Raw genomic sequence first — 13,401 nt, 5'->3', positions numbered from 1 at the left:
TCGACACATTCAAATCACACTTTTAGAGCCGTGTCATGCGAAAATGGATCTTATAGCGTGTTGGCTTGCGTAGCTTAAGCCCTGTCTGCGTTGCGCAGTGTGGTCAGGAGGGGAGTCGGAAAACTACAACGGGCGAGGCATGGTATGGTATTGCGCAAGGGGGGGGGGTTTAGAGGGTTAGGTTTAGGGTTTGGGTTAGTGTTAGGGGTCGGGTTTGGGTTTGGGTTAGCCTAAACCCAACCCTAACCCTAACCCGACCCCTAACACTAACCCAAACCCTAACCCTTTTTTGGGGTTATCACCCCTGACCATGCCTCGCCCGTTGTAGTTTTCCGCCTCCCGGTCAGGAGCAGCGCTATCCACTATAAATCACGCAATGTTTCGTGGTATATCCTGACCTTCTGCGAGACGAGCAGGCTGGACCATAGCCCCACTAGCCACATATGACATAAGACCCGTTTTCGCATGACGCGTGTCTATACAAATATCTTTGTTTCTTATAAATGGAAAATCTGAGCACAATACTTTTCGATAGAATATTGAAGTCGAACTGTGTTTATTATAGCAAACTGGTAAATTTGGTAAACTATTCAGTCTTTCAAGAACGATATCCATACCGACTGAACGAGTACGGCAAACATTTGTCATTACCTAATGAAACGATTTCCATAAATATATGACACTTTATTATTTCGGTAGTTTGTGTTTCCTCTTCTTTAAAGTAAAACTGTGCTTTCAACGTGTATCGATACCCCATTATGTCTTCCCCGGACAATTAATTGACCGAGTACCGAGTCAAAATGCAAAGTATTATGTTAACATACATCACACACAATAATATCGAAAATGATAAAACAAACAGTTTTGTTGTTTTCTTTTGAGTTTTAGCACATATGGATTAATTATTTCCGATTGACACGAATTTTTCCAATGATCTGCGTTTTACTTATCATTATGAAACAATAATGACACGTTTTCCTTTTAATATATTTTTTTGCTATACACAATAAAATAATGGTTGTATTGATCACTTAGTGAAATAGTATTGGATTTTTCCGTTTTTCTCTCGTTGATCTGATAAAGAATCGCCTGCTGTTACAGTTGGTTACCTTTAACCTTAATTCAAAGCAAATTCAAGCCAAATTTTCAAGATAACGTCAGACTTGAGCTTACTCTCGTTAACATGGCATTCGTCGCAAGAATAACACGATTATCAACTTATTACGCCGACAAAACCATGGTTATCTTGAACTATGGCTTTTATTCTAAATATGCCCCTATGCAAATTAAGAGTATAAATATTATCAGTTTATTTAATCTTACGTGTGTTTTAGTCTGCGTATCTAAACAACAACGAGTTGTAATTGTTTAAAGTCATCAAAAATATTATGGGAACATTATACCAATTATGACATGTTTTTTTTTCATTTAACAATTACTAATCAACATGCGGGAAAAATACAAGTTTTCGAAAATAAAATATAGTATTAGCAATATAGATCGTGTGTTTGTATCTAAATATATTACACACATTTGCAAGTATAGAAAACATGGCAAAACAGAAAATAACGCGTTATTAAGTAAATTTAACGAGAAAACATGCCAACGTCATGAGAACATATTGGGAAACATGATCACGCAAGGCTTGACATAATGCATTTCGCCAGGATATCAGATGCAATTTTAATTAAGAAATGTCATCGCGGACTTGCTAATTGTTTTATGTAATGGATTCCATAAATTTAATTACTGCAATTACCTAACAAATGTTTATTTATTTCGAAAAACGGGACTACTCAATGATATCAAAGAGCAAGACTGTTTAAAAGGAAATGGAAACTATATACATGTTCACTAAATCATGCACAGTGGAAAGTTGTAATAATGTGCAGTTGGATGTACGTCCGTCCTTTGTTTTTGGTGCAAAGAAGGGAACTACCGGTAATGTAAGACAAGAACGACTCTTTCAAAAAGGAATACCATGCACGATTAGCTATGTCTTACTGCATCGTTACTATCTCGAGTTTAAAATGAAACCCACTTCTCACGAGGCATGAACGGCTCACGTATGACATTGAAAACCGTGGTTTACAAAAATAAAAGACAAATTTATGCAAATTTATGCATTTTTTCCGACTCTTGTTGTTTTATGAGCACAGACACTAGTATGTACAATTAGACGATACTTAACATTTTTATAATAAGGTTAAATATTGCCATGCCAAAGTATTAACTTGTTTATATAGTCACGTACTTCAAAATGACATAATAAACTTTGTTCTGTTCAGCAACTTGAACTAGGTACAGAGTCAGAGGGTATGTATTTGGTTTCTTAAACCCATGCCTCTGGGATAAAACTGGACTTACGACAGATGCATTTGATTAAAGGTACAATGTCCACACTTCGGCAAAATGACGATTTCCAGAAAATTTTTCATAGATTCAAATAGATTGTATACATAATGTTTAAACAATAATACTTTTAACTAAGACAATTGTTAAAATGATTATTTAATGAATGGTTAATCATCATTCGAAATTGGCAAAAAAATAACGTTTTTGTAACGAATTACCTCGAAAAGTTTGAAATTACATGCCAAAGGTCCCCGGTTCAAATCCCAGGGAACGTGATATTTTTTCTTAACTTGTTTTTGTTTAAAAAATAATTAATTAAGACTTTTCAAAACTATAGATTTTTTAGTAAACATTTTAATGAGGTTTGTCAAAAATACGAAAATCTGTGAACAAATTACTTTTATAAATTCTTAATAATCAAAATACCATTACATATTTTTTTCATAAAACATTGCACAGGTGAGCTATCTTGGAACATCCGGGCCCTCTTGTTTAAAGAAAATACACTCGATCGACCGATGATTCCGCTTACACTATAAAAGCATACACGTTAAGCTACATGTACCTTTGAAACATGAATTTACTTAAAAATATTTTTTTTCAAAGCTGCTTCGACGAACGTTTTCCTATTGAGAAAAACAGCCGATCTAATGCTTTTAATAGATCTTTCCTCAGGGGCAGACGTTGGGATCACTTTGAATAGCTCCGGCTAGAAGATTATTTGCGATTGATAGGAGTTTTGTTGCAGTAAGAACCAGTGGTGGGAATATTTTATCAAATAATGTTTTACTATAAATAATGACACTATGGGTAGGTTCATATTATATCACTGCCATTAAAGGCCTTCATCTTATCTGGATAATGTGATAAAATATGAAGTCAATTGCTTTTTCATTGACAAATACACCATGTAAGACAGCAGTTTGAAATTATATTTTTCGATATTTAATCAGTGAAAACTAAACGAGATTTAGCAATATCAAAAAGAGGTTACCTTAAAGTTTTGTATTTCGCAAATGAAATGAACATGCTTTCACTGTACATATATTGTCATAATGTATGTGTATATATGCTTTTGTTCTTTCTAACTGCGTTGCTAAAAACATGCTATTAAAAAAAAGAATTTAGAAGTACAAATAGTGCACATAAACCAAGTTCATGTTTAGGCAATGACCGCATGATTCAGTCGAGTAGCATGAACAAAATGAATTGGATTAAAATGTATGAGCTATTTTGAAACACCTCTTAATCAGTAGTCAAAATAACATTCATTTCGTAAGCATTTTAAAATTAGAGTGGTGGCATCAACCACGGAGCCCGGGTCAAATAGATGACAATATGTCCAGAATCTCCACTCAACATAGCAACGTTTGATTGATCGATATAGTTATGTCTGAAAAACATATCATACCCATATGTTAAGTTCTAACCTCTTAGTAAGGCAATAGCGTATTAGCTAGAAACACGACTTGTACCAAACACGATGAACATTTTAGTTATATTGGTCGATTAATTATTAACTTAATGTCGACACAAGCTGGGAATTTGCCTCTTAGCTATTTACAACCTCTGGCGTGAAATACCAGTGTACATCGAATTCAATGTCATATAGGCCGTTGTTTATAATGTCATCCCATGTAGTAAAGAGGTATAGCAGTATATTCCTAGCCTAAAAGTCATAGCACTAAATTGTTTTTTTAGCCGTTTTAATAAAACTCAATCATATGAACAGATCTGCACAAAATGAAGCCGAGATGTTTCCTATATTGTTAAGCTAACGTACATTAAAATATGCGGAACATCCGTAATGGCCTGAACATTTCTCGACATTTCCTCGGATATTAACAAAGGTCAAAACTGGCTTCGACAACTACGCAAAAACAACAAAAACACAATCGTATATCAAAAGTGTTAAAAAACTACAACAAAATACAGTTCCATTATCGATAGGAACATCTAATCAAGCTTAGACTCGGTAAAATTAGATTCCTCAGACTATTTACTGTCTGAATTCACAATTTACACTTGTTTTACTTTAATACGGCAGTAAATGTCAAGACCTTATGTCTGTTTGTTTTTCTCAAATCGGGAAATAATTATCATAGGTTGAATGTACTGTGACGGGAAGAAATGAATGTTATACAGGTTATTTGCAAAATACGACACTTGTAGCCTGCTCAAATTGGACCTTGTTCAGCCTTGTTTAAACTGCAAATATCAAAAACGCGATTTGGAATCTCAAACACACCCCGTTTCAAAATGCAAATATCTGTACCGAAGGATGCACGTATACACTTCTGATATTGATCGGTTCTTTTTGTTTACAAACTGCTTGTTTTTATTCTGTAATTCGTTGATAGAATTGTACATAGGAAATCTTTTGGTGTAAACGGTATTATTAAATCTAACCTAGGACATCAATGGAAAGGACGCGAAATGGAAACGGATGATTGCCGCATTCCGCTGGTTGGTTAACACCTATTATATACTGCATTTACAAACAGTTATACTTTTTGAGTATCGCATAACACAAGCATCCCCAAATACCGCTTGTTGAAAAATACGTACACTAATCTATACCACATTAATACCACGTCACACGTCTTGAGTTACAGTGTTGGACATAATGGACAAACCGTCAAAAAAGGCCTCTTAAAATTAACCAATGTTGCTGTGCACGGCTTGTTTTTAATCTGGCAGAGAAGCTAAGAAGGTTGTTCCCCATTCTTTACATCTGGTTAGATCTTTCTGAATGAGGCTGAAGACGACAATACCAAGAAATTGTTGTTTTTGGGTGACGTTATAGCAGTCTATATAAAAAGAATATAAACAGAATTGCAATCATTTCCCTAGTTTGGTGTGCGTTCTCTGCCATCTGTGCGAGAGCTGGTTTTTAATGCTAGTCGTACGAGCAGTGGTTTGTTGCAAGCCATGGTCAGAAGGACTCTAGACAGTTCTTATTGGCATGATTAAATCGCGTCAATAATACTATTGTTCTTTAAATGTTGAATCAGTTTTTGGCAATTCACTTTTACCGTACCACTCGGTAACATGTAATATATGTTACGGAAATAGTATTAATCTGCCTATTTATTGATTTGTATTGACCACTGTACATACCGTAAACGTTCGGAAGTGCTGCCTTTATTAATTAAGCGTTGAATTTAAACAAATGTTTAACACCGTCTCAATTATTTCGAATAAACAATCTGTGTGATTGTTTCAACATACATACATTTAGTAAGCATATGTTTTTTCACTCGTTTTTGTGATCTAATGAATAAGTGCCACGTTTCAGAAGGAGTGTGCAGAACTGCAAATGAAGGCTTATCGACTAAATACATGTTTGTTAAATCATGTGTCAGAATCAATAAGAGGCCATTGTCATTAACTGTCTGACTTTGCCCGGCAGAATTAGCGACTTTGTCTCCCCTACAATCAATTACAATATATGTGTATTTATTTTATATGATTACATTCCTTAAAGGTAATATCTAAGCAATCTCCATTACGTCATTAAACTATCTCATAATCGTCTCATGCTTGAGTAATGCTTCAGTGTAAATCATTTATTGATGCGTTTGCAAAATGTTTATAGTTTTACCTTCGGTTTGATTCAAGCACTTATTAAAATATTTGTCTAATCAATTGCTTAAGCAATCCTGTAGTTACATGTCAAGGCAAGTAATATTTATTTATAAAGTCGGGTATTTGAAACATGATAACACAAGCTCTTAAGAGCTTTAAAAGCCGACTTACACAAAACATTGCATGAAAACAGCATGATATAAAGCACATACAAAGAAACATAATTATACCAATCCTGTAGTTGAGAACAACAGAGAATATGAGTATGAATAAAGTATTGCTTTAAAAGACTAGAGGAAAATTAATATAACTTTACATGACATACAGTAAAATGCACTTCAACAGACATTTTTGTCTCATTTAAACATACTTTTCAATTGATTATGTCTTTTCTTATGTCAAGTACAACATCCAGAGTTTTTTTGAGAACAGAAATAAAGAAATAAACATGTCTTTCCAAAACATGCGCATAAACGTTAATACACGAGTCGTATTCTGTGAAAAGGGGGCTTAATGCACGTGCATAAAGTGTCGTCACAGATTAGCCTGTGCAGTCCGCACAGGACAATCAAGGACGACACATTTTGCATATATTGATTTTGCGTTTGAAGATAGTCCCTTCTTAGGAAAAATCGTATCGAACTGCACAGGCTTATCTGGGACGACACTTTACGCACATGCATTAAACCCCCTTTTCACAGAGCACGGCTCCTATGTATGTAATGTCATGTCTGGGCAAGCATTTACCAGAACTTTTTAACGATCTTTTGCAATGGAAACACAAAATCGACCATTGGCGTAACCCAGACGCAACATTAAATACCATAAATGTCAACGCTTGTTTCTGAAGCATAACGCAAAGCAATTATGTCATAAATTATCTATTAATGACAAACATTTTGTAAAGGCTGCATTTACACAAATCAAAACTGTGAATGTTGACTTATATTACACATAATAATCCTGGGCTAATACGACATAAACCTTGTAAAAATGTATAACAAAAGAAACATTAAAGATAAATAAAACTATGATCAATTATTAATAGTGTTAGCTAGTGAACATAAACCATGCACATCTTAAGTCGATGGTCGCATGATCCAACCAAGTAGCAAAATAAGGTGCACGAATACAATGAATTTGAATAAACAATATGTGTTGTTTTGAAACAAGATCCTTTCTTCCCATCACGTTGCCTTAAACAAATAACGGTTATATCCTTTATAAAGTAAACCAAACAGACATTCACGGCTGGATTACAGTGAAACAAGTGTAATGTGAGAATTTATACTGAAAATTGCCTGAGGGATTTATTTTATGTGGAATATGTTTGATTAGACGATGATATCGATAATGTCGAGGTATTTTTTTTAAATAACTTTTTGATATACGTGATTTTTTAAGTAGCTGTCGAAGCGATGTTTTGACCTTTATAAATTTCTGATATAACGTCGATAAAATATCACGCCCGTATGGATTGTCCGCATTTCTTAATATACGTTAGTTTTACAAAACATTCGATATCGGCTTCATTTTATGCAGGTTTGTTCATATGATATGAGTTGCATTGTACAAATGGACCTACATTGTATTACTCTTTCACATCATTGAGGTACTAAAAACGGAGCGGCCCAAAAAAGTAACTAATTCTTCAAACTTAAACAGACAACTGACAAGCAAATTAATTACGAGTTCATGTTTTTACTCATATAAACCAATATTTATATTAATTATTTGATTTTAAATTCTGCGAAAACATTATTTATAGCGGCATTAAAAATAACCTATTTCATGTTCAATAAACAGCTGAGATAACAACATAACTCGGATGGAAAGTCGTATACAGTTGTTGACATAAAATCATTTATTCCTGTTTATGTATATTCGTTTCAATGACAAATATATTTTCTATGATAATTATGTTAACATTTCAAAGTCCATAATTGACATCTGTTTTTGCAATACCGTGTATATTGTTAACAACGGGTCACTGATGGTGGGTGCAAGAAATAAACACAAATAACGTGGGCGAAATACGCAGTTTTAGTCATGACTCGTGTCATCATGTTGCTGAGAAGCTCTCGGATCGAACATAACACCCACAATCTACAGAAAAGTAATTGTGATACTAGAAAAACAGTTTAGGTTTCACACGATGTCACGGATGGTTATATATCAACATCATCTTCAACGGGTAGCAACAGCATTCGATCCGTTCTCTCAGAACTAATCTGAAACAAAACAACTATATTCGTCTGTAGGATACTTCGTACTTGTATTCAGCTATATTTACCTTTAGGAGGCGTTTTTGGCAAATCAAATCAGGAATATCGTATAATATTGACAATATCTATATTTCAAAGTGTTCTGTAAATTTAGTAACAGCCACTTACTTCAGATATAGACTGTGCTCGCTTTTCCATAGACCCCCCGTCGGTCAAAGGGAACTCTCCTACGGCTCGCCGACGGGCTATGTATCTAAGTGAGAACAACGTAGCCATGATCATCGCTGTTCCTATGGCAACTACAAAGATTGGCACCAACACGCCCAGGACATATCGGTGGTCCTAATGAGGAGATAACACACTTTCGCTAATGTTTGTAAGACACGACAAGAAAACTAAGGATCTCTAACCGTAAAGTTAAAGTTGTTCCTTTTGTTGCGTATATTGTTTTCATTGTTAATGCTTTATTGTGAAATGGTATAATAAAATATGAAAAAAATGCTTTTGCGCTCTTAAATTAAATGCTATTACATATATATATATATATATATATATATATATATATATATATATATATATATATATATATATATATATATATATATATATATTAAATACATGACAAAACGATTTGTATCACAGTATGCTGTATTGAAATATATTGAAAATGTCTAACATAAATATATATAAACATACAGGGAAATGGGTGAACACTTAAAGCATTCCATATAATATTGCTCTTAATACAATTTGTTGCAATTACTTAAAATTCTCATACCTTGAACAGATCTGAATCGAACGGCTCATCGTCCATAGGCACTGGAATTTTAATTTAATATAAAAGTAATAAATTATGTAGTAATTCACGTTATATCAATTGTTCAAGTTGTTTTGAAACAATATATAGCTGCGTTATCGCTTATTTAACCAGCAAAGTAACGGTATACTTGTATCGGCAATGTGTTGACAGATCTTTTTATATTTGCTTTATTTAAGTCTTTTGTCACAACAGAACAAAACAGAACAGAATAGTTTATTTTGGACATAAGCATGTTTAGCTCATTGTCGTTAACATACATATACATAAATAACAGAATGCGTTGAAGTACACACAAAAAACACATAATTTTAAAGAACAGTAATTTTAAATAAACACGAAGCACACATATTTCTTGAACATATTTCGTGAGAATGACACATGGATGGGTTTAATACATAGTGATCACACAATGTTATGCGTATAGTTATACAAATGTAGCAATATTAACATAGTTTTGACCTTATTTTCTTTGTAAAAACTGTATTACCAATTTACACTACATATATATTTTAAAGCATTTTAAACTAAAAAATGGCTAGCTTTCTTAAGACAGTCTTTTTATAACGATTTATAACGATTACGTAGTTTAATAAGCTTGAACATATTTGGCCAAATTCTGTAATATTTGGAAATTATTACATTCCTAACATCATTATACCATGGACATTAAAGAACACATTGACATTTATCTTCGATGTCATTTAGGTTACATTTGTCGGATTAAGCTGATATTAGTTACACTCATGTCGCCGTAACACATACACGATTGAATATATAGATAATAATAGGTTAGTGTTGATTATAGATCAGGTTTATCATGCGAGGCTTAGAAAACAACAAGCACGAGCCTTGGCGAGTGCTTTTTCGTTTTCGTGCCAAGCATGATAAACCTGATCTATAATCAACACTAACCTATTATTCTATTTATCCCATTTTTTATTCAGTAAACTTTTTTTATTTAAACAAAATTAGTTTTCATGAGTGTTTGTCGTACTTTGATAATAACTGTAGTGTAACCAAGGTCAGTGTATTACTCCGCGTTCCAAAAATAACCGCTGATCAAATAATCATTTTTTTAAATCAGAATATCGTTCTGTAACAAAAAGTCAAGCGTTATTAATTACAATTGTAATCATATTGAATTGCAAATCTTAAAGTTTATAATATCAATATGACATTAAGTTGTTATATACAAGGAACTAAATTTGTTTACGACGTAGCCTAACACCACACACAATTCACTTTCGATAGCAAACTATCAACTCGATCACGAGGTGCACGCTATTTGCTTCTTTGTTATAATATGTGGTAATTTCGTGACGAAATACTTTCATCAGATATGGACACAATTTCAAATATTATAGAACGGTTACATATATATATATATATATATATATATATATATATATATATATATATATATATATATATATATATATATATATATATATATATATATATATATATATATATATATATATATATATATATATATATATATATATATATACAGGTTTTTTGTTGTGGGGGATGGGGCCTTTAGCCCTTATGTGGGGGGGGGAATTTTACGCGCGATTTTCCACTTTGGGTGAAAAATTGTGCGCGTTTTTTCCTTAATTGGGGAAAATGTTAAGAGTCTTACTTTTACTGCTAAATTGATTAATAAGTAAAAAAGAGTGTTATTTTCTTTATAGAAAATATATATCTTAACTGGAATTGACTATGGCTGACTCTTACAGACTGAGATTTTCTTGACAGGGCCCTCTCTGGGGAATTTTCGCGACGTTACCCTTTTTGGAGGATTTGTTAACTTACTCTCTCATTATTACATTTGTACATGTTTGCAGTATATTCATAGCTTTTTTCATAATTTAGTACGTTTGACAAGATTAAATTGAAATAGAATTAAGATATTATAATCATGAGACACATCTTTCTATTAAAAAAAACAACAGCCTAGTTTGGTGGGGGAAGACGCCGATATTTGGCGTCTGTTATATAAGGTAAAAAAAACCCTGATATATATATATATATATATATATATGTATCAGACTGTAACGCGACTTATAATATATGGAAAAATAATTTAATATATGTAATAATATCATGTGTTATGTGCGTCCGGTTTATATGTATTTAATAAGCCGCGATATGTTACATTGCGCAACTCTTGAACTCGTTAACAAAATTGAATATTTGCACTTACTCAGCTGCAAATGGTGATGGAACAATCTCGGGTTATGTTTCGGCTGAAGAATGAAAGTCGTCGTCAATTGTTTTACGAAATAGTGCACCTCCTGAGGCTCGAGTGGCTGTCTGCTCTCTGTTGTGGATGCCTTGTGTTCAGAATCTGTTTTGGCAGAATTGTTGAATAATTCACTGGAATCTACATCAGTAGATGTAATTAGTGTCATTTTATTGGTGTTGACATATGAAATATATTCCTGTACAGAACCAACCGATTCCGTTCTTGATATATTTCCACGTGTATAGTTTGCGTAGTTTGCACCAGTTGGCTGACTTAACGAATTGTTTAAAATGTTGTCACTTTCAGCTGTATTTGTGAAGACACCATTCCTTTCAGTTGTTTTTATAAAGACATTATTATTTTCCAAATCGTTTTGTTTTATGGGTATCATGCTTGTGCGTGCATGATATGAACTCGATGGAGTAAGTTTTAAAACCTGTGTATTACGGTAACTATCACGGCGTTCATTGGCATTCGCGCATTTACCGAATATTATAAATATAACCATGTCAATTATAATGACATATGGAATAAAAACGCTCCTTTTTGAGACCATTTTCCTTTTGTCGAAAAAACACCTTCGTATTAAATGTTACATGCTGATACCCTTAAGTTTTGTACTCGATCACATCATTATTATTACCTTCTTCATACCAAACACTACTCAATTACAATAACAAATAAGACGCCTGCATATTTAAGCAAACGATTATCCAATCACATTCATGTGAAATTTGTTGACCTCAAATTTAAGTAGATCAAATATTTTTATGAAACATGAATTCATTAATCCATGCATTTCTATGCAGTAACGAACGTGCTGCCTAAATAAATAATATCAAATGATCCACGTGGGAAGGCAGAACCAGCGGATCAGACTGTTTGATATCGGAAAACATCACCGCTGAGAATGGCTTAGACTTGAAAACAGCACGCGATACTTGCAGAACAACACACAGTATACACGTTTTATCATGCTTGAAAATGTATATATATATATATATATATATATATATATATATATATATATATAACGAACTGGAAATATCGGGTATCGGTTGAACGATTATTTAAAATAAAATCTCTACACGTCACCCATGATTTCCTGCACATATTTAAGATAATGCTGCTTCTAAACATACTATATCTCTGTTTGTCTGACAATGTTTTTGTTGAAAACTGCTTTTCATGTGAATAATATTAGCTTATTGGCGTAGTGTTCAATACGGCGATATTTTTGGTCATGTAAATATCAGACACATCATATTCGGCAAGGAAAAATTCTCGTAATTTAAACAGACAATGACGTGAGACATAAGTTGTAAGCATTGTTGCTCGAGAAACAAGCTCCTTAGAAAATAATAGTATCGTTTGAGTAAACAAGGACCGTTCGATCCGAGGTATTTGACAATACAACTCTGTATTGCCCATTTAATGAGATGGAGTAACGCTGTCGACTTTACATCAAATTTGCTTTTGTATTTGTTTATTTTTCGAATTCGTTGTTCAGTATTTCAGTAATATCAGTCAATAGAAAAACACCATTTTCCTTGGCTAGCTTGTTAACATGCAATAAGTGCACATCCACATTTGCCATTAACTAACAACTTACGCTTAAATCAAAGATGAATGAGATATACAAATAAAAAACCTTATTTATGTGGCCTGTAATCAGTTCCGCTATCTTCGAAAAATCGGAAAACAACTCCATGTGTTTGACGTCATTAGCATTTGTGTTTTTATAACAAATGATAACAGATTAAATCATAAATAAATTAAAATATGTCATACATGTAAATGGTCATTAAATTATAAAGTGTAGGCGCATTATATTATAAAGTGTAGGAAATAACCCCATCAAAGAGTATTGAAAAGAAAGAAACTTTCAGGTAGACCAAAGTGTTTGCGTTATAAATAAGCAAATACATTGATTAATTCATAATTTAACTTAACATTTAGTCAGAGAAAAAGTTCAAGCCACTCAATTAAACTTACAAATAGTTTTCTTATGGAAATAATCTTTGTTTAATTTATTGCATTTATGTTTAATTAACGTAGGTGTGTCCAGTACAGTTATGCAACGGATTGGATTATCTAAATAGATATGTTATAATGGGAATTTCAACGTTAAATGAGAATACAATTCTACTTAAAAACGTCAAAGC

The 13,401-nt window shown here is 32.9% G+C and overlaps 1 protein-coding gene across 1 annotated transcript; it reads right to left on the bottom strand.

Annotated features, from left to right (window-relative positions):
• Window positions 1-7,716: 7,716 nt before the first annotated feature.
• Window positions 7,717-12,047, bottom strand: LOC127875352 (uncharacterized). Its single transcript, XM_052420352.1, has 4 exons — window positions 11,195-12,047; window positions 8,947-8,987; window positions 8,337-8,510; window positions 7,717-8,174 (listed from the first exon to the last, which is right to left on the bottom strand). The coding sequence occupies exons 1-4, from the start codon at window positions 11,790-11,792 to the stop codon at window positions 8,112-8,114; spliced, it is 876 nt and encodes a 291-aa protein (XP_052276312.1). The 5' UTR covers window positions 11,793-12,047; the 3' UTR covers window positions 7,717-8,111.
• Window positions 12,048-13,401: the final 1,354 nt, after the last annotated feature.

Source organism: Dreissena polymorpha, chromosome 3 (genome assembly GCF_020536995.1).
Source record: "Dreissena polymorpha isolate Duluth1 chromosome 3, UMN_Dpol_1.0, whole genome shotgun sequence".
Classification (NCBI taxonomy): domain Eukaryota; kingdom Metazoa; phylum Mollusca; class Bivalvia; order Myida; family Dreissenidae; genus Dreissena; species Dreissena polymorpha.
The sequence above is the reverse complement of the archived record's forward strand: the minus strand, read 5'-3'. Positions and strand labels throughout refer to the sequence as shown.